Source organism: Diorhabda carinulata, chromosome 4 (genome assembly GCF_026250575.1).
Source record: "Diorhabda carinulata isolate Delta chromosome 4, icDioCari1.1, whole genome shotgun sequence".
Classification (NCBI taxonomy): domain Eukaryota; kingdom Metazoa; phylum Arthropoda; class Insecta; order Coleoptera; family Chrysomelidae; genus Diorhabda; species Diorhabda carinulata.
In genome coordinates, this window is record NC_079463.1 from 22,642,737 (window position 1) to 22,666,559 (window position 23,823).

The 23,823-nt window shown below is 31.6% G+C and overlaps 1 protein-coding gene across 1 annotated transcript; it reads right to left on the reverse strand.

Annotated features, from left to right (window-relative positions):
• Window positions 1–10: 10 nt before the first annotated feature.
• On the reverse strand, window positions 11–23,603 carry LOC130892940 (dual specificity mitogen-activated protein kinase kinase 4-like). The gene is made up of 6 exons (XM_057798684.1): window positions 23,349–23,603; window positions 21,553–21,727; window positions 20,486–20,786; window positions 15,112–15,411; window positions 14,783–15,009; window positions 11–13,823 (listed from the first exon to the last, which is right to left on the reverse strand). Exons 1-6 carry the CDS (start codon window positions 23,380–23,382, stop codon window positions 13,658–13,660), a joined length of 1,203 nt encoding a protein of 400 aa, XP_057654667.1. The 5' UTR covers window positions 23,383–23,603; the 3' UTR covers window positions 11–13,657.
• Between the last annotated feature and the right edge of the window lie 220 nt (window positions 23,604–23,823).

Below are 23,823 nucleotides of genomic sequence, written 5' to 3' on the forward strand. Positions count from 1 at the left end.
ATGTGAGCGATTTTTAGAGAAAAAGTGTGCTCCGATCAATTGTAACTGGTGATGAAACTATTATGATCCGCCATCCAAAAGAGATTCCGTGGAGTGAATTCGGAAATGAGATTCCGTGCCAAAGGTCACGAAAGCGCCAAAAAAGTGATGGCTACAATATTTTGGGATTGCGGGGGTATCATTTTGATTGGCTTTAAGGAATCAAATCGGTCAATGTGGTATATTACTCTGACTTACTAATTGACAATTGAAAAATTATCGAAAAAGGGCAGCGTAATCAGCCGAGATGTGCGCTTGTTTCATGACAATGCTCCAATCCACATTGCCTCGCTTTCCGAAGCTACTGTACACGATTGTGGCTCACAGAGATTGAAAACCCACTATATACCTCTGATCTGCCCCATCAGATTATTTATTGTTTGCAAAACTGTAGGCCGCCGAGTCTCAACTCTGTAAAAGATTTAAGATGAAATTAAACGGGAGGTTAGGTTGCTTAAGGTGCATTATATTTTTATGGTGGCATAGAAGCTTTAGTCAGACGTTCTGAAGTGTGTGGAAATAAAGGGAGAATATGAAAATAGTCACATTTTCTATTTATGACCTTTCTTTCTTTATTAGGCTAACAGCTCGAAGACCGCACTACATATAAAGCTGCCCTGATAAGTTAAAAGGCCCTATGTAACAAACAAATACTAAAAACACCCTAAATCCACAGTGCCTTTAATCTTCAAGTTAACCGTGCTACCATGGAATTAGGGCCTTTTTTCGTAAGACACAATTGCATGGTTTCCTGTAGTTAGAGCCTTCTTTCATCAAAGATCTCAATGTGACTGACTGTTTTTACCACAGCCTAGCGGCTGAGTCATCAAACAACTCCATTGTTTCTCTATATTGTACACACTAAGCATAGCTGCAGCAGTTCAGTTCTATTTGGTTAAGTGTGTTCAACAATCAAACTCAGGAAAAGTAAATACTAAAGAACTTGGTGTTGGGGATCTTTTTGCATGGAAGGACTTCACACCAAAACAAAAACTTGAGTGTCGAGGTGACGTTGTCAATTCCATACCTTATCTCAGAGATGTTGTTAAAGTAACTGCTAAAAAAGGAGATACAAGTCTTTTGTATTCTACCAAATATGAAGAATCTAGTTCAAAAGTGTTGAACTTTTTACAAGCTAAGAAATTTTCCATGCCTGAAAAGATCGGCAAAGTACGAGGATTCAATAAAGCAAAGAAAAAAGAACTAGTTGAAAAACTGTGCCCCCTTAAGCCATCTAACCGGCGTGGATTTTGGTTGAGCATCCAAGAGTCAGAAGTGCCAGATTTGGTAAACGCTGATTCATGAAAGACTGAAAAGCACGATCTTCATATATGTAATTATTGAAAATCTTTTAATGTGTGTTCTTTTTATTTCATGGTATTATACGGTTTTTAAACGTTGTTATTATGTAAATCTATTATTTATTTTCGGGTTTGTAAACATTATAATTATGATCATAAAAAGCCCTAACTCCCATATGGGGAGTTAGGGCTTATTGAGTTTGTGTATTACTTGCAGCAAACTTTTATATTAAAAGCCCCAAATCCAGTTTTTCTTAATAAATTTGAAATATCAATTAATTTAATATTAAAACAAAGTTGGGTATATTAAAACTATAACTTTTACACATCAAAACCCTTTTAAAGTATCCAAACTTTGATGCAGGTGAAGAAATTGGTTTTCGGAGATAGAGCTTTCTATCTTACCGGGGCAGAAAAAGTGATTTTTTTGCTGATATCTTCTTGGCAACACTGTTTTTGACAGATCACGCGTGAATCGTGTCCAAAATAGAAGAATTGGACATGTGGTTTCAACAAGACGGTGCCACATGCCATACGGCACGCGAAACAATGGTCAAAGTGAGAGCCGCCTTCGGTGAATAGTTCATCTCACGTTTGGGGCCCGTCAATTGACCGCCTAGATCGTGTGATTTAACACCTTTGGACTATTTCTTGTGGGGCCATGTTAAGGCTAATGTCTACAGGGATAAACCAGCAACGATTGACGCACTGGAAGCCAATATTCAGGGCGGAGCGGTGCCGGGGGTGCAAGGCACCCAGGCGGCGAAAGGCAAAATGCCTCTAAAAAAATAACAGAACCCCATCATGCAAAAAAATGTTTTTATTAATTTTCTCAAAAATGTTATTAATTTTCCCAATCTAAAATGTAAACAGTAAACAATTACTCCTATCTCCAATAAGATCTAGACACATTTGCTAGATAGAGACGATTTTTACTAATGAACATTTTCCCGGCGTAGGTAGTTACTTTTCTATCCGACTAGACTAGAAATTTACCTCATACCTCGCCTCAATAATCAAATTTCCACTAGGTCAACATATTTTGTTCTTTCTTCCGGGCGGCGGATACCCTAGGCTCGCCCCTGCCAATTTATTCGTGAAATACCGGCCGATATGTTGGAGAGAGTTTGCCAAAATTGGACCTTGCGCGTGGGCTATCTAAAATTGAGCCGGGCGGAACATTTGCATGAAATCATCTTCAAACATTAAGTTATACTGATCGTTCTATCGATTCCAATAAAGATCTCATCAATTTTTTCAAATTTTTTGTGTTTTTTTTCCAAAATCAAATCCTATACCTCTTAAAAAATCACTGTTTCTTTTGTATTTTCTCTCTTAATACTAATAAACCAGATCTCCATACATATTCCCACAAACTACAATTCTTATATTTTTTATAAGGTAATTTATTTGGTACTCAGATTTTACAACCATGTGTCTGATATGAAACATCCGAAATAAGTTGATCACTTTTGCAACCTTCCATCAATATGTTCGAAATGAATACTTATATTTCCGGTTTGAATATCAAACACTTTTAAATTATTTTATATTTTTACTTTTTGTACATATCGTCCATTTTTAGATTTGCATCTATGATTATTATTTGGCAATAAAAAATATACTTAATTGTGATGTGCAAATTTTACACAAAATAGGGTATACTATGATCTGGTTTACTACTGAGAACGTTGCCAAATCTACTGAAACTGCTTCATTCAACAAATTTTTTCACCAAAGTATTCTTTAGATTAATGGAATAGTGAAACATTTCATCTTGCATTAGCACATTCGCGGACACTCATTTCTATTGATATGTGTTTAGTGAGACAGTGCCGTCATAAGCCGCAACGTCCATTCTGTTCAATGGGACACTGACGGCAAGCAATTGCCGTCAATTCAAGATTGGCTATTTAATACTTTTAGCGGTATATAACGTCCATTTTGCATATTCTAGAGTATCAAGTGTCCCACCAGACACCTCATATTAGAAAAGATACGTGAAATATTCAACAGTTTTTTGGTCAGGCGTTTGACAGACGCATTGGGCGTGTTTTAGCTCGAGAGCCTCGTGGTATTTAGTGCACATTTGGTTATTGTCGAAGATTGTGCGTATTGCGAGTGTATGTGTGTGTAAATACCTTCAAAATGGATGAAAACCAAGAAAAGCAATTACTTACTTGGTATGACGAGGTTGAAAGTGTAAACGGAAGCTTTAAGGCGGATAATGAAAGCTTACACGATCCTTATAGTACAGACGATTCCGTAGAGGATCAAGAATACACCCAAAGTAATTCTTCTTATGCCAGCGACGAATCAAACCAACGTAAGTAGATTTTTTTTCGCAATCGCGATGGTTACTATACCATTTTTTGATTTTTTAGCTGGTCCATATCAACCGAAACGTAAGAAACGTACCCAAAATGTAGAACCACAGCCTGAATTAGGTAAGCACTGTATATGTGTGACATTGTTTTTCTACGAACTATTTCATTTCAGATCAAGTCGTTAGCGGAAGTTCAGATGAATCGGATAAGCCTTTAGATCAAGAGAAAAATGAATGGGAAAACACCTTTTATGACCCCATTAACTTTATGTTCGATCACACGTCTGTTGGAGTTAAACAAAATATTGATAACTTGAATTCGGTGGAAGTTTTTGAATTGATTTGGACTGGACAGGTGACAGATTATATTCTACATAAAACAAACGCATATGGCGAGTCATTAAACTTAGCTGTGTCTTTTGGCTGGTGAACTGAAATTTCGTTCAATTCGGCATTTATTTTCCTTCGATCCGTTATGTTATCATCCGATATTTCTCGCTAGCATGTCAGGAAAGAGATTTGAACAAATTTTAAGAACCCTCAATTGTTCAGATGATAAAAATATTAATAATGATCCTCTTTATAAAGTCAGTTGGTTACTGAAATCTATAATAAAGTCAAGTCAAACTATATTTTCGCCTCCCGAAGCTTTGTCTTTAGATGAGTCACTCTTACTTTTTCGGGGACGGTTGAAGTTCCGGGTCCACATAAAAAATAAAAAGAGTAAATACGGAATCAAATTCTATGACTTGTGTTCAAATGACGGTTTTGTCCAAAATATAGAAATTTATATAGGAAAATCACATAGAGATGACGCCAGGGGAAGCTCAAAGTTGAACTCTTTAGTACTAAGGCTTTTGGAGCCATTCCTAGATAAGGGCCACCATATATATATATGGATAACTTCTATAATAGTGTAGTTATCAAAAATGTTATTACGACGAAAAACGCATAGTACTGGAACATTACGTTCCAATAGAAAAGGTAATCCCAAAGAAATAACTCGGGCAACACGTATGGAAAAGGAATGGTAATGTGTATGTTTCCAAATGGCGTGATAAACGTGATGCCCTATCCATTACAACATGATAACAACCTAAATTAATTGAGACAACCAACAGGTTTGGACAGAAAAAACAAAACCTGTATAGATCAGTCATTATAACGAAAACATATCAGGTATTGACAGGGCTGACCAAATGGTAAGTTATTACTCGTGTCATAGGACTACTATCCGATGGCACAAAAAAGTTATGTTCCACCTACTGGATATAGCCGTTTAGAACTCGCTCTATTTATATAACAGTTGCCATCGAGGTAAAAGAGATCTGAGGACAATCAGAAATGATATAATTAAATCATTACTTGGAATTTCCCCTGATCAGAAAGATAGCGGAGAGTTTGTCAATAGTATGCCAAAAAAATAGAAAATTGTACCATTTAGAAATGCTAGGAAGAATGCAGGTCATGTCCTTGAGGCCATTCCTATACCAGAAGACTCTAAGAAAAAAGGAAAATATTATAAGCGCTGTAAGCATTGCTCTCTTATGAAAAAAAAAAAGAAACAGCCTGGCAGTGTCGCGAATGCATAGACAAGCCACCACTTTATGTAGGAACATGTTTCCAAGATTGGCATGCTTAGCGATTTTTTATTTTACTTAGTTTTACCAAAGCAGCACAAGAATATACGTTTTTTTCCTATAATATAATATGTTTATTTTTTTATATAAAGATTTTTGCAGCTTTTCGTCAAATATTACAAATGTATTTATATAAATTTTGTATTATTTTAGGACTTAGTTTATTTTCCATTATAAATTTTTGAACCAAAGTAGACACATGCGGCATATAACGTCAATGTTATATTGACAAACTTTATGCTGTTTACGGAACATGACGCCGTATTTTTCTTATTTATTTCTAATTATCTGAAAAAATGTGATTCTCCAGCTATATGTTTCATTTTTTTCAGGTATTCAAATACACGTTTTATCATCGTGACAATTTGAGCATATATCGATTATTTTTTGTGCCCTGGCAAAGCAAGAGTCAATGGCGTGATATGCAGTCACCGTCCGCGAACGTGTTAATAAGAGGATGGATCAATAAACATGAAAACAATAGGCAAAACCCTTATTCATATTGACAGTTAAACTATTTCAAGTTCTATTACTCCACCCTACTTTCACCCTCAATAATTACAAACTACAACAATCTGTATTGTTTAAAGGATATTAATAAAATAAGCACATTCCGGCCATATAGTACAATAAAGAAATCCAGAAGTTAATTATCTATTACATATTTTTTATATTTTGTTTTTTGAATTAATTTTTTGGTCAATATTACTTCCACCTGTCTATTGATGCAATTTCTCCTACAAGTATTTCTCAGTTTGTGTTTTTTCAGATTTGTTACGTGAGTTTTTTTATTTTAATTTCCATAATTGTGTAAAATAATTTTGGATTGCTTTAGCTAACCTGCTAACCTGCATTTACTCTTTTAACCAATTCTTGAACTTTCAGTTTTTGTACATTTCAAAATCTTCATAAGCCTTATGCAATATAGTATTTTCATCCTCTAGTCAATATGTTGTCAATTTTATCATGCTGTTTGTTGCTATAATTTCTTTTTTTTGTTCACTCACTTCAGTTCCATAAGTACTAAGTAATTTCTATAATTTGTTAGAAGTTTTTCTAGATCATCAAATTTTTATTAATTTATTATGTTTTCAGTCATATAATTCAATATCTCATTCTTATCTCTTGTCGTTTGTTTGCTTAAAATTTGGTTCTCTTCTTTTATCTCGTTTGTGACCCGTAGTGTGTTCATTATTGCACTAATACTAATTTATTTACTGCAATAAAATATTTGATTTCTTATCTTTATCATTATAAAATATATTGTGAAATTTCCACCATTGGTTCTACAACAATATCAAACCACAATGACCTGCTAACAAATAGTTCCATATGATTTTTTGTATTAACGCCATTTTCACTGGTTCCAAAGTTAAAAACAAGCTATTTTTTAATTCTGTATATTTTTCCCATGATCACATTATTATCCTTAATATCAAAGTTATTTAACTGCAATAGGATTTTTCTACATGCCTTATGACTTTTATATATAAAACCGACTTTCTGTACTGGTCTCGTTATATCAAAAAACAAATTTATCAAAATTGCGTGGACCGACTAATTTTGCAAATTATAAAAATAATCTCGTCTAACCTCATTTCAAAAACTACTAGGTTAGCAACATCAACATTAAAATAAAATCACATCGCAAAAATATGGATTTGTAACCAATATCCTATAACACAATTTATAGCTAATATTTACAAAATGGACTTGGTATTTTGTTTATTATATTCTTTCATTTCATTAGTTATCACTTACACATTAAATTTACTAAATACTGCAGCAATAGAAACTACAGTTTGAAATGTATAAATCTATAAATAAATATATGATCATTTTCAGGAATAGCAATGAAATTAACCCATTAATGCCTATGGACCCATTAAAAATGGAAGCATTTGAATGGTGGGATCTGTGCTTCTCTTACAGTGATTCTAAGCTCGTTCAGTTAGTTGCTCAAACGTTTCTACTGGATTTGCGCAGATTTAACTTATTTAAGTGATTAGTTTATGATTTAGAAAATCAGTGTAACTCATTTACTGTGAAAAAATGGATTTAAAGTTGGCGTAAGTAATTCTGTGTAGTTATTTTTTGATTTTTTTAAAATTTATTTTCTGTTTGGTCTAGGTAAACTGCTGTAGAATCGATCTAAAAAGCCAAATTTATTCTTTCTGTTTTGTTGTTTTTTATGTAATGACTTTTTTTGCCTGTACCCATATGGGACCACACCGAATCAGAAGATGCAAATGACATAAATGAGGTATCTATAGAACCTTCTTCTGTCTCAGGCGACGAGGACGAGACGGGATTTGTGGACAACCTAAGGGCGATGCAACTTTTAAGTGAAATTGCTTTATCAACGGTAAAAAGATAGGAACAATTCAGCAAGATATTGAGTCAAGGAGTAAAATGCAAGTTGCAGAGGAAAATATTAGTTTGTCCAGACGACATTGAATCTTCGAAATACAGTTTTCCTGAGGGGGATTACTCTACCTATAATCACTTAATTTGTGTAGAATTGTTTTTTACCGATGAGTTATTAGAACAAATTCTGGACTAGACGCGAATTTACGCTCTTTTAAAAAATTTCCATGATCCCCTAATTGCTATTGAAGAGCTAAGAGTATTTTTGGGAATACTTATTTTGAGAGGATATAATCAATTGCCCTACAAAAGAAGCTACTGGGAAAACTGCCAATATGAGAAATGAGTTGGTGGCCGATTCCATGAGACGTGATCGTTTTTTGCAAGTATGCATGTTTATACATTTCGCGGATAACAGTAACATAGATTTAAAAGACAAAATATACAAGCTTCGTCCTGTTGCAAACTATTTAAAAAACAAATTTTTAACTCATTTTGTGCCTGAACAAAAGCTTTCCTATGATGAATCCATGATCAGATACTACGGCCGGCACCGTTGTCAACAATTCATTAGTGGCAAGTCAATTCGTTTTGGCTACAAGGTTTGGAGCCTCAATGCGCCTGATACTTATCTAATTAATGTCGAAATTTACCAAGGACGAAATCCTAGGGTTAATTTAGAGTATGAGTCTTTATTTCGTAAATGTTCAGCCCCACTTTTGCAAACGATTGAGCAACTGCGAGCCAAGTCATTGCTTCGATATAACAAAAAAGAATGTTCTTGTCCCACGACAAATCTAATTACACAGTACAATAAAAACATGGGCGGAACAAACCAAATGGAAACCAATATTTCGTGGAAGGTTTCTCATGGATATATGTCCTTCTGTTTGTATTAGATCCAAAAAGTGGTACTGGCCAATATTTACATATCTAGTGGATGCAGCAGTACAGAATGGATGGTTATTAGAAAGAAAAGCCGGCAGAGAAATTAGTCGCTGCATTGAAGAAGGATTGTTCAGGTGCAAAAAGACTTACTATGAGCTTTGTCTTTTTTACAATTATTTTTGCTTTTTTTAAGTTTATCTAACTAAGTATAAGAAACCTGCAAAAAATCCAGGTCCAAAACCAATAGCACCAGGCTGTGATAGCCGAATAAGTAATGACATACAGTTTAATAAATTGAATAACTGTGGTTTCAGTTCCTGATGGAAAGCTCCGAAGATGTACGGACAAAAATTGTAGCCACAAGGGAAGAACGAAGAAGAATGCGAAGTGGGCTTATATGTATAATGTTTTTCACTATAAATAAAAAAAGTGTTTTTCTTTAATTTTAAATATTACCCAGTAAGCGCCATAAGGACCCAGCATTTTTTTGAAAAATAATACCTCCAGGGGTTTTTTCTTTGCAAATAAACCAAATTTTTAATAATTGGACGTATTATTTTTAAAATCATTCCAGAAAATAGTAAAAAAATAATTTTTGGCGTTAATGAGTTAATGTCAATATGATGAAAAACAAGAACAGATTGAAAAAATTATTGTTATTAGAAATAGGTTCCCTGATTATACAGTGGAAACTTATGAAATAAAACAGTTTATACCCTTATTTTATGAAATTTTAAAAACTGGGCAAAATTCAAATTCAAAGTGCACTTTTTAAACATGCATTTGAATTAACAGGGTTGAAATGAAAATTCCTTAAGGAGGCCTTCGTCCAGAAATAAACGGCAATTGGCTTAGAACAAGAAGAAAAATTGTACATTTCGAATTCGATATCTTTGTTGCAGTAGCTACACTGATCCGATTTTAAATCAAATTATACATCTACGTAATGAATTCCATTAGTTTTGCTCAAAAATGTAAGTGTGTGTGTGAGCAAATGATTTTGCAACTTACATGAACATAATTGAAATTCATTTACCAGCACATTATTCAATAATTATTTTTAGATTTATAAAGATCAAATTGAAACTGAATTATAGATTTAGGGAACTCAGCGTTCTAGTCTTAAGTAAATAAAAATATTGAAGTTGTTTCTAACTAGAATTTATCACACTAATATGCTTATTTCTCCACAATTTCTTGTTTTATTAAATACAAGGTGTCTCACTGAATTTTTTCAAATTTTTAGATTGTTTTTACTTATTTTACTTTTTTGAAACTGAATGTTTTCACTACTTCAACTATGTTCTAAATAAGAAACTAATTGGTTTGATAAAAAAATATTGGAGACAAAATTAAGTACATTATACAACATTGTAAAAAATTTGCAAAATTGATATAAAATCCTTTACTAACTTAATTATTATCTGCTAGTGTAAATACAAATAGAACATCACGTAAATAACAAGTTTAACTGTTGCACTGGATTCCCACACAGCAGTGTGTAGAGGGAATGTTTGAGTTAAGATTTGCATATGGAAGGTTTGTTTTAAAGTTAAAGCACCATATATGAACAAATGAAAAAATGGTTAGCATTTCTTCAAAGTACAAACAACCCAAGATAATATTAAATAGATTTTTGAAACTATTATTCAATATGACGATAAAATTAAGCTCAAAAATTAATTGGAAAATACTTTTAATAATATATTTATTCAGGTAATACGATCAAGCGGCCTCCCAGATAACCAAACATGGCTTTGGAAGAGTTAAAAATTTTATCAAAAAGGGGCCAAATAAATGCTGAGAAATGTGTATAAGATTATGGATATTGTGAATTATTTAAGTCTTTATTACCATTAGATTTTGTTTAATATTGAGAGTTATGAATTAAATTCCAATGCTCTACATGAAAATATGATTATTTTGAGTTTTTCCTATTAAATAATTTCAGTTCAATAAATATTTTTTTTGTACAAATGAAAATATTTTTTGGGGGGTTTTAACAAATTCGCGAGAAGGTTTGGTGTTAAAGTGAATGCACAGATTTTTCTTATTGAAATCTCGTCGTCTGTAAAGTAAGTAATGAAAGATTCACAAAGAGATCTTTTTGTCGAAGAATCACATTTCAGGGCACAACAATTATCTCAGCTACTAGAACCACTCATTTTCACTGTATATATTGGTCAAGAGAATCTTTAACATATGCTTCTAAATGACAAAGCCTAATAAGAAACATATGGAGGTTGATGAATAGATCTCGTCGAGTTTAAAAAAAATAGTAAAAACATAAGATATATCAAACTAAACTGTGATTATTTTATATTTTAATTGATATTAGATATACCATGAAAAAAATAGTGAAACACCTTTTACCACGCATACAAATTATACAAAATGATAGGGATGCTACAACAGCACATTTTAATAATGATTTTATTGCTTTGTTATTGTTAGTTAGAGGGGGGAAATTGTAAATTGTAAATTGTAAAAACTTATATATATTGTATGATAAAATATAATCACTGTAAATAATGTTTCTCAATGTCTACCCCAAACAGTTGGGTAGTGTCTAGGAACAATATGTACTAGTGCTACTAACAAAGAATATTTTGAGTTTTTGAGTAATTTCTGTGTTTAAGAGTTGTACAAAATTTGAATAATATAGTAACCCCAAGAAATGCTGATTGATTTTTACTTGTAACAGTGAAACTGGCTACAAATTCACATTATATCATGAAAATTGTAGATCTTAAAAGGATGTCGAATATGTATTTAAAGAAATAGGAGTTCAGTGCACATATGCTAAGAAATAATGAGTGAACAGGAAAATATTGTCAAAGCATATAACTAAACAAAACATAACTTTGGAATTTATTACAAAAAAGGTAATCCATTTGGAAAGTAGAGTATGTAATAAACCAATAAATAATACATTAGAAACTTCTAAAGAGAGATCAAAACATAAATTGCTACAAATTTATTACCCTCTATTCGACAAACAGACTATAATGTATAATTATAGTACATGTTTCACTATGTTACATCACCTGAGAAGCCTGAGACTAAAATCTAAATTGATGAATCCAAACATATTGAAAATCTCTTTATATCAAAAATGAATAGAACAGAACCTAAATGCTTAGCTAAAAATCGAGATATAGTACAACTATTTATTCAAGACTTAATAAAAAAAATTTTAAAATTTTATTTAATATTTCTGCTTAAAATAGTTACTTTTTTTAAGATTTATAAGCACTTTTCAATACTTTTTGCTGCCGTGCAAAACAAGTGAATTTGGTAAAATGGAGAAATAGTTTATTTTAAAATCATTTTGTAAAGCTTCATATCTTTAAACGTCAAAGCAAAGATTCCGAGTGGCACAATCGTCGATATTTATGGCATCAAGAACGGTCCAAGAGAGGGGAAATAGTTAAATAAAACCAAGTTGGGTTCATGGGAGTGTAGCTGAAGCAAATTATGTTTTAAAAATCGAAATTATATATTTTGAAGGGGAATGTATTTTAACCCAATATTTAAATGACACTTTGAATGAAATAAGTAGAAAATAAACAATGATATAGATTGTTTTCAAATTAAAATTAGAAACTAAAATTGAAAGTTTTCACTATTTAGTATTTCGTTGTTTTCTCACATGACTAGGCAAATTCAGTGGAAAAGACCACTTCATATAAAATAATATTCTCTAAAAAAGAAATACCACAAAATGAGATGATAATAATTTTTTATCTATATAAATAAATAAGATAGTTAAGGCGGATTGTAGGACATGCATCCAAGAAGTTTATAATGGATGTAAAAATAAAGCAACTTTATAACCACTACTATTTATAATTATCAAGAAGAAAATAGGTAAGAACACAAAAAGATAATGTGTGAATGCAACGAATGGAACTTGGAACCTATAACCTATATGCTAACTATGTGTGTGTTTCAGAAATAAAACAAATTAAAAAATAAGTCAGCATAAATAAAACCAAAGTTATAATGTAGTATACTAAATTATCCAATATTTTAAAAAAATCAAATATGAAAACAATATATTACATACAAATATATTGGTATTATACACACAGAAACTGGGAAAATAGCTGATAGGGCGTTTGACGAAATTTAGTGTGCAATAAATAAAACAACACTTAGACGCAAAATTATAGATATGGATATAAAAATGGGGTAGCAGTACCAATTATAAAATAAACAGCAAAAAAATTAAACAATTTAGAGAGAAGATGGATTAAATTTAATGTTATTAAATGTCTGCCACTGATTATCTCAAATATAAAATTTTTGGCTTTTAACTTTGTTCTTGAAATAAAAAAACTTGTGATTAAATTCATCTCATAAATCTATCTTTTATTATTTTATAACTCAACTGTGTGTTATTCAACAATTTAGTTTTAATATGGATAAGTCAATAGACTACGGGAAGGATTGTATATGTAATTTATTTATTGTAACTGTTACAGCCTGGATCACAAAATTGTAATCAACAATTATCTAAGGGAACTTGGAGAAACTATGGCAATGTATGAGATACATACATCTTGTCAGTGGATATTAGCATATATAAAACAATATGAGTTATAAGATAATTGGAATTTTTGAAATCATTGGTAATTATTGTACTGGACATGCTGTTTATACACCAGCATACAACTATGCTGTGCAATACATGTTATTGTTTTGAGAGACCAAAGGTGAACTTGATTATTTGTGACTAGTAGTTCCAATTGTTCTTCAGAATACAACAAAAAAGCTAAGATTGTAGTTTAAAGCTACTACTTTGTTTCTATAGCCCATAGATAAATTACACATATTTTTATTGTTCTTAAGAGATTTTCAAGACATTTCATATGTTCATTCAAAACTAAAAGAGTTAACAGACAATCTATCTTCATAACAACGAAACTGTTCTGAAAACCTGCCAGAAGTTTCAAGAGAACTGTTTTATCATAATGGAGCAGTTCTAAAATAAAATACAAAGCGCCATTAAACACGGCGTTTACAGTTTAATGGGGTTTTGTTTGGATACCAGCCGCCCATTTCCTTTGCTTTCAAAGTTCTTCTTGAGTTTTTCACTGCAAATTCGTAGTGAAAGCACTTATGCCATTATTTGCCATTTCATCCATGATTTCAGTAACATAACTAGCCACATCAACTTCTTCTTTCTGAGCTCTTAAAATGAATGGATCTTGGAGAAGTTGTTTATATTTCGGTCTTTGATTTTCTTGTTTAATTAAACTGGAAAATGATATTAATGTAGGCATTACTACACAATAGTTTCTTATTAACAATATGTAATGTCAAATATAAATGATTATAAATACATGAAATTGTGAATTTATGTTTTGTAAATTTTATACATAATTGTAGCTGTTTTTCAAGGTGCTTAATATCCAAAGCATTCCTTGTTTATCACAAAAAATTGATTATGACAAGAAGAACAAGTTTGCAAATAATCAAAGAAGAGATAGAAATCAGGAGATAATTCAACACATTGGGGATGCAATTGTTTATTCCAGATGTCAAATTTTATAACTTTGTACTAAAAATTACGACTTTTTTTCTAAATTTCCAGCTACCAACTTCTGATAACTTCCTTTTATAATAGTTCCAAAGCATTCATAGAGCATTCCAGAATATTTGATAACCCCATAATAATAAGAGAAGGCAAAGTGACAAGGGAAAGAATGGCATCCAATCAAGCCTCATTTCAATATTTGAATTAATATATCTCAACATCATTTTTTGTGTCAATCTGCCAAGTTGCATATTAAACTACTAAAGAGAAACCATATTGTCTTAGATTTGGGATCACAAATTCTTTATTCATATTCATTTTACCAAATTGTCAATTTTTTCAAAGGATGTAGTGGGCACCTTTACACAAAATTCATAATCCATATAAGATTTTTCATATTTTGCCTTAAAATAAAGATTGTAACACACTTGGCATTCTACATGTATGATAACAGGATTCAAGGTATAAGTAAAATCAAAGTCTTTCACTTTGTACTTAAATGTTTGACATCAGAGTTGTCTAATTCTCAAGCAACATTTTAATATCAAGCACAAAGACCACTGTAGCCTTATGTCAAGTTTTTAAGTAAAATATTTATAATTGTCGATAAAATTCTTGTATAGGAAAAATGATTTAACTCTGGTGAGCCATAAATAATATAAAAATTGTTACTACTTACCATGTATTAACGAAATCCACAAATTCTGCGGTAAAAGTATTAGCATTGTGACTAGTGGATAATCTCGGAGGATCTCCATTAACTACTTCGTGTAATTGATCGAAAACACTTGACCATTTTTTATAAGGAAAATGGCCAGTGGCTATTTCCATTAGGGTAATACCTAATGACCACACATCACTTCTAACATCATAACCCCTTGCTGTTTGGGGATCTATTCTTTCAGGCTAAAAATGCAATGAATATTAGATTATCGTCTATTTTGCTTGAAAAACAAATATTTTCAATACCATTTGTGAAAACCTTGAAAAAAATAAGAAAATACTTACTGCCATATAAGGCCTACAACCAGCATCTTTAGTTCTAGCAATAGAGTCTACAAGTTGTCCAGAAATGCCGAAATCACAGAGTTTAATGTTCCCTCTTTTGTCTAAGAGTATATTGCTTGGTTTAACGTCCCTATGGATGATTTTTAATTCTTCTTTGAGATAGTTTAACGCATTTACAGTTGCTAAAGCTATTTTGCCGAGAATGGGTTCTGGAATTCTAGCTTTTAATCTTTCATATATAAATTTATAAAATTTATCTAAACATGTATCCATTAACTCCATGCAAATCCAACAGTCGCCCTAAAAAATATCAATAATGATTTATCACTTTTTTTAATTCAATTTTTAGATACAGTGCAATAAAAAATTAACAACAACCACAATGTATGATTTATTTATGATTCATGATATTCAACTATTAAATGGAATAGCAGAAAATAAAGACTAATTCAGAATATTAAACTTTGATCAGGTCAAAATTATACCTAATACATTGATAACAAAAGCATTAATAGAAAAAAATACCGAATTTCACACTTACAAGCAAAAAGAAGAACATAATTTTAGAGTAGTCCTCAAAAATATTCACTATTCAATCAATACAAAGAAAGGACATAAAACGTTAAATGTATACTATGTAAGGACAACCACTCAGCAAACTATAAATGCTGCTCAGTCTACCAAGAACTACAGCTAAAACCATACCCCACCCTTAGCCCAAAACATAATCCACCTACAACACAAATAATTAGTGGACAAAACCTAATGCCTAATTTTAGCTATATCCAAATAACAATTAACCAGTCATGAGACATACCAAATAATGCAGAGTATCCAACAAACATACTTACAGCTCAAAACACGAATGATTTGGCTGACCTAAAAAAACGGTAAGGAACCTTATGGTTCAGATGGGTACAATGTTAAACCTACTTATCCCTGTCGTATCAAAAATGGCAAAATGCTCAAGTTTCTAAAAATAGCCATATGGAATGCCAACGGGCTAGCACAAAATGCAGAAGAACTAAAAGCCTTTATTAAGTACCATGGTATTATGATTATCTCCGAAGCCCACTTCACACATAGGAGTTATTTTAAACATCTAAAGTACACTAGCTATTTGACAAACCATTCAGATGGGAAAACCCACAGAGACTGGCAAGGCTCCCTGACAATCACTGCAATATGCAGTCCGCCATGACATACAATAAGTAGCGCACAATTTGAGCAGTTGTTTACAAAACTTGGCAACAGATTCCTCTAGATTAATAACTCCAAAAGGCAGACAGCTACTAAAAGCTATGAAAAGAAGAGGAATAAGATCTATATCAACTGATAAACCGATCTATTGGTCAACTGATAGGAATAAAATTACTAATCTAGTAGACTTCAGAGTCTACAAGAGCATTGCAGAAGAATTTGTAGATGTAGAACATAGTTCTGAACTATCCTCTGATCACACTCCCGTCCTAATCACAATCAGCACCCTATTAATAGTAAAAGAAATACCACCAAGATTGGGCAACAAATATACCAATTGGAATGACTTTCGTGTTCATTTAGAGTTCCTTTAAAAACTAAAGAAAACATTGATAATATAGTTGAACATCATATAAAATCAATCCAAACATCAACCCATGGCCCAACACCAACTGGTCTGAAAACCCTACTCAACAATAATAAAAGTGTTGAAATACAGAACTACCTCGGGAATTTAACATCAACAGAAGCAACTGATTACAACTTATGGAAAATAGACTGCAACTAACAAATCCTCTTATCCGCACTACTGAAGGTAAATGGGCAAAAAGCAACCAAGATAAAGCCAACGTGTTTGCAAAATACTCAGAACAAGTCTTCAGTCCCATTTCCATAGAGAACAAATTCAATATTGAGACCGAAGTCAAAAGATTTCCTGAATTCTCCATATCAACTAGAGCCTCGGAAAATTCACTGAAAGCCAGGTCAAAAAATCAATACAACAGTTGAATTCCAAAAAATCCTCCGGATATGACCTAATTAGTGCCAAAATTCTGAAGGAACTATCAAAAAAGGGGCTGAAGTTTCGAGCACAATTGTACAATGCAGTATTAAGAACGGGTTATTTTCCAATTTTGTGGAGGGTAGCCCAAATTATACCAATACCTAAGCCAGGGAAACCTCTTGAAGACACTACTTCTTACAGACCAATAACCCAATTAACAGTTATGTCAAAACTTCTAGAAAATCTACTGATTGAGAAAATAAAACCGATTCTAAAAGCCATTAGACTAATACCTAGCCACCAGTTTGGATTTAGAAAGCAACATGCCCCCATAGAACAAATTCATCAAGTCACAAAAAAGTGTATCAATCTTTTGATGATAAAGAATACTGTTCGGCTGCCTTTTTAGATATCGCCCAGGCATTCGACAAGGTCTGGCATGATGGACTACTATACAAAATCAGCAAAAACCTCTCGCACAATCTTTTCCAAATCCTAAAATCCTACCTGCAGAACAGACACTTTCAAGTCAAAATCCAAGATTACTTCACCACTCTACATCCAATTATGTCAGGAGTTCCACAGGGAAGTGCACTTGGCCCGATCCTCTATCTTATGTACACAGATGATATTCCCTCACACAACAATGTAACTATTACAACATATGCAGACGACACTGCCGCGCTAGCATATCACTAGGACCCAGCTATGGCCTCTCATATATTGGAGACAAACTTGGACGCCATTTCCTTGTGGCTAAAAACTTGGAGATTAAAAGTAAATGAAACATCTGTGCATGTTACTTACACCCAACGGAGAGGAACCTGTCCAACTGTAATATTAAACAGGCATCTTTTGCAACAAAACAAGAGTGCAAAATACCCTGGAATTCATCTGGATCAACAACTAACCTTGAGCTCACACATACTAACCAAGAGAAAACAATTGGGCCTAAAACTAAGCAAACTGTACTGGTCAATAGGTCGACAATCCCAACTTACAACTCCACAACAAGCTGCTGATATACAAAGTCACACTAAAACCCATCTGGAGTTATGGTATTTAACTATGGGGCACAACATCCAACTTAAATATAGCAATTATAGAAAGATTCCAATCGAAAGTACTCAGAATTATTGTGAATGCTCCTTGGTATGAACCCAACAGCTTTATTGTTTGTGATCTCCAAATTAAGTCAGTTAAAGAAGAAATATCTCAATTCTCCCAAAAATATTCTTACCCCATGGAAACCCATCCCAACCTCTAATGAGACCTCCCACCCAGCGAAGGCATCTTTGTGTGATCTGTCTGACAGATTTTAGTGTCATCATGAAATCAAACGATTTTTTTAAGTGAAGGGAAATTGCCACTGGGTGATTCTCATACAAGGCAGTTTATATTGCTTTAAACCATTTGCTCATTGTAAAATTTTACACATTGCAAATAAAAAAGGGGTTAAAAAAATGATATTCAAGTGCACATCTAAAATAGTTGAATACATATTGATGAATTTGTAGCTCTAGCAGCAACCTCACCTTTAGGATATGGAACCTGTATAAATAAGTAAATGCAAAATCTAATGAACTTCTTAGTTCTCATAAATAGAAAAAGATAGAGTGTAAGTCAACATTAATAAAACCTAGTTAAAAATTATGATAATTTTATAAAGACAATATCTTAGAGTAATAACATATCTGAATATCTTGGAATTAGAATGAGTAAAGATAAGAAAATAATGCAGAAAAAGTTAATACAGCAAAAATTCAGTACGCACTGAATGAAACAATAGTGGGACACCAAAATATTTAAGTGGATATGGAAATGCAAAAGCAGTACCAACAATACATATACAGCAGAAAGTAGCCAGACAAGATAGAATAAAAATAATTGCAATTGAAATTAACGTCTAAGAAAAATAAAAGTCGATAATAAAAAAATAAATAGGTAACCAGCTGAATTAGTACATAATATAGTAAAAATGAAGATAGATTAATTAGAAAATAAGTAGACCAAAAAAAGGAATGGATAAGAGGCAAAACTTAAAGGAATTGAAGACATTGAAAAAAGACAATGGAAGACAAGAGGGACTGGAACCCTTAGCCAACACCTGAAAATGTAAAAGGAAAAGCAAAGAAAATTTAAATTACATGAAAAATGAAAAGATCTTTAATATAATAATAGTTTACAAATTAAACAATTTAAAAGCAAACCAAACATGTGAAAATGATTCCAACACTTCAAATAAAAGTATAGTGATTAATAACAGTTATCATGTCAATGTAAAAAAGTTTGGGTCACATTTAAGACAATTTTATATCGACTCCATATAAATCAGTATCTATCAACATTAAAATACCTTTTATTAATCACTCTGCCCTTATTTGAAGTGTAGATTATTTCAATTTTTTGTTTAGTATGCTATTAAAACGTATTTTTGTATTTATATGCCTACAGTAAAAACCACGAACGGCAATAGCCGAAACTCAATACCGGCGGGCCTTGGGAATGTCAAAATTCGCTTAGTTAGCAGGCTAGATTCTTGTTCGCTATCAAAATTAACCAGACAAATTGCTGCACCAACTAAGAATGGCCATGCACCCCCAACCACCGAATCAAGAAATAGCTCTCAATCTGTGAGGTTTCCTGTGTTGAGTCAAATTAAGGCGCAGGTTCCACTCCTGATGGTGCCCTTCTGTCAATTTCTTTAAGTTTCAGCTTTGCAACTATACTTCCCCCGGAACCCAAAAGTTTATCGGCGAATCGCTAGTTGGCATTGTTCATGGTTAAAACTATTGTTTTGATGGAAAATTGGAATTATTACTTATGTTTGTAACATAATATATCCATGAAATTATTATATTATTGTTGGACTTTGAAAACTTAGTGAAATTTAGTATTAATTCAATGTACAAAAATGGAACAAGTTTCAAGATTTCTAGATACATAGCAAGCTAATCAGGATCATGGCACATATTTATGAAATGATTGTATTGTCATCAATTCTTTATAAGTGAATTTCTTAATAAATTCACACATGTTCTGAAGCGCTCATAAATTGTCTTCAAAGATTCTGTTAATTAATATAAGTGTGTTAAAAAGGATAAAGCCAAAAAATTTACAATGTTATTAGATACTTAAGTGAGAATCTAAATTAAATACACATTGATAAATTAGTATCTATAGCAACATTCCCATATTTCAATAATTGATAACAGCTGAAATAGAACTCAATAATTTGAGCAGCATTATCATCTAAAAAGTAAGTCCAAATACCATAGGACCTACTGATTGAATTGAAAATAGTCAACAAGGAAATTATTTATTGTAAATATTAAGTTTTGTGGAAAATTTTTTAATTATTTACTAATTTACTACAGATTGTTGACATACCTCTTTAAACAAAGCTCCATAAAATTGGACAATATACTTATTTTCACTACTTTTCATAATAACATCAAGGTCCATCAGTAACTGTTTCTGTTCTTTTTCATCCACTGTCGATCTAATCCTTTTTACAGCAACTACAGTTCCTGTAGCCTTATGTATCATTTTATTTACAGTACCAAAACCTCCTCGACCGATTTCTCCTAAATCTTGAAGATCTTCAGATGTGAAATCATAGCTAAGACCTTTTATTTGTAGTTTTCCTACTGATGTCATAGATGGAGGACATGCTTTGAGTTTGGCTTCTCTAAAAAATGTAAATGTTTTAATTGATTAATTGTCTCATTAAAGTAATCTTTTATTTTCGAAATTACCTTTAGAGGCAGCATCATATATATTTTTATCAACAATAGTTGAGGGTTATATGAACAAATAGACTGAATAACTGGTAAGATAGAAATTTGGTAATAATAAAATATGAATGAACCTATTAAATGGCAAGTAACATGTTATGTAATCATACTGATTTGATTGTTCTGAATGGACATTTTTTTTAAGATGAAATAGTTATTTTACTATACATCTCTGAGTTTCAAACTAGTTGGAGTTGATGCAATGCAAATGTGTTAAGAAATATTTGGTTACTGATGTTACCACTAGTACAGGGGATCTGTTTGGTATACTCTTAAACGTTCTGAATATTTGACATCTATAATAGGAAGATTCTCAAGTTGATATGACCAAATAGAAAAGATAAGTTAATAATAAAAATTTTTGACTTGAATTAAAATCAAAATATATGAAGCTTCATTTACAAACAAATCAACCACAGAATGTTTTAAAGCAATGTTGAAAAATAAATTACTTCGACTATAAATTTAATTATACATATTGAGAAGATCGAAAACTATGATAATCAATGACTCCTCAATACAAATATTAAACTATTCTAGTAGTAGTTGTTAAATGGTTGGTTTTATATATCTAGACAATAATTTGGTTTGTAATTGTTGTATATTTTTGTACTTCATTTTTTGCAAATCTTATGACAGTTTAACATTATCTATACTTACCGAATAACTATTGGTGGTTCTTTAGTTTTCATGTTAGTAGGTAGACTCATTTTAGGGCGGTTAATAGTTGAACCGGCACCTACTTTATCTGACCCAGATAGAGGCCTAAAGGAAAAAGCATTTGGATCACTTGCTTGTGAAAAGTCTAAAGGTTGGATACCAGGTCTTCGAGTAACTAGAACAATAAACATTACGAACATTTTTTTCACATCATCATCACTAAGCCCATGAAAGAAATTAATTCAAGTTTGAGAGAAACCAAAAAGTATACTTTCATATCATTATATGCTGTTCTAAATTTATCAACTCAAAACTCACTGCTGTTTTTTTGCAAAATACACAAAACGCAAACTATTGAAACATTAAAAAGTTGTTGTAAAATGAAAGAACCAAATATACTATATCCCAGCAACCTGTAATATGTAAATGGTGCATATTGGCCTGAATCATCTTATGTTGATACCTAGCATACATCTGGTAGAAAAGAACCATGTATCTTTATAAATATTTTAAGCACTAAAAACAGCAACATTGAACTGAAAACTGTATTCCTGTAACAAGTTCAAGCTTTGATCTCGAAATAACTACCACATGCTGAAATATTACACATTCACCACTGCTACATTGTAAGAAACTATAATCAGAATAATAGAAGCATTATATAATGTAGTTAAACAGATGAATAGTGGAAGTATCTAGAGAAAATCTATAAAATACTCCCATTAGGATTCTAATTTAAAATAAAAAAAATTGAACAATTTTCACTTGGGGGAATTTCAATTTCAAGTGTAATGCTTCAAGTGTAATCTATAATTAAATAAAATATAATTAATACCATGAGTACTAGATGACTATATAGAGTTCTCTTGGAAAAGTTTCATAATCTGCAATGTTTAAATAAATGTAGGACTTGCACATCATTTATACTCACAATTACACTGGTAAACAATTTACCTTCAGTATAATTGTCAGTGTTGGTGTATAGGTAGTATAAACAATGTGTTTCAGTATTCAGTATAAATATCAATAGTTCCAGTTATTCCAGCTTAGTTAAAAAATGTAGTCAAAATAATCTCCAAATTCTGATTTATTACTTGTAAATTGAAGTCATTTTTTATTTCTCATTCCAAAAAATAAATAAATTCATAATTAATTTGAAGGTCTAATGGTTAGGTTAATTTTCACACCCAGTGAAAATTAACAAATAAGTCTTATCAATTAATGATCCCTTCAAGGGCAAATAATATTGATTTAATGAATAAACAATATAAGTTTGAAAAACAAAAGAGAAAAAAAATAATAGATTTTAGATAAATTAACTAAAAGTATGTTACAGAACACAATTAATTACTCATGTGAATGTTTGAATATTTAATAATTATGAAAAAATTTTTCATTGTAATATTGGAGCACATTACAAGAGCCAAACCCTTAAAAACCTTGGTAATATATATTGAACACTATTACTTACATTAATTACAATAATAATCTAGATAAATATTGGATTGTTGTGTCTGACAGAAAAGATTATATTATATATAAGGAGAATATTATAAAACAATTATTTACATGGTAAATTTTCACCAAATAACTACCCGAACGTAAACAATAACATAATATGAAATTGGTAATCACTTATAATAATAATAATAGGTACATTATACCTTTTTTTAAGCATTCGTTAATGTATGTGTTCGAAACAATTCTACTATAATGTTTAATACCTAACAAACATATGATGTAATAAAACTGAGCGAGTATTTGTAAACAGATTTAGGAAAATAAACATTAAATACCTTGACTGGGTTGATTGTCTATTTGATCTGCCATTTTGCTATTTTCCAGAAATATTTTTTGACAAAAATGTTCAACCAATAAGAAGATATTGTAGGAATACCATAACTTCTGCACTTCAACTTTGATCAATAACTAACATTTCTCTTATTTCGTTTGATAATATTTTAACAAAATATGATAAACAGATAAGACTCAGTCACAGAAACAAAAATCATTAACCTCGCCGGATAGGCAATTTCCAAATTTGAAATGTGATGGGTATGAGCACTGTCAATTGTCAAATAACGTGACAGTGGTATAGAATTCTATAGAAAAAGTTTAAATTAACTCCATGGATTCGGTTCAATACACAGACTATACCCTGGGTATGTTCTGTGGTGTAATATTTAGTGGGTACTTAAACATAAACATAGAAAGAAGATGAATTAGCTGATGGATGTAACTGTAAGTCTGTGATAGGCACGTCAATTTATC

What these genes read in the sequence shown, in the direction of transcription:
- LOC130892940 (XM_057798684.1), bottom strand. Translation starts at nt 23,382, where the DNA reads ATGGCAGATCAAATAGACAATCAACCCAGTCAAG. An exon ending in GTTGTAGGCCTTATATGGCA is followed by an intron (nt 15,010 to 15,111) that starts GTAAGTATTTTC and finishes TTGCATTTTTAG; the next exon opens with CCTGAAAGAATAGATCCCCA. An exon ending in GTGGATTTCGTTAATACATG is followed by an intron (nt 13,824 to 14,782) that starts GTAAGTAGTAAC and finishes ATCATTTTCCAG; the next exon opens with TTTAATTAAACAAGAAAATC.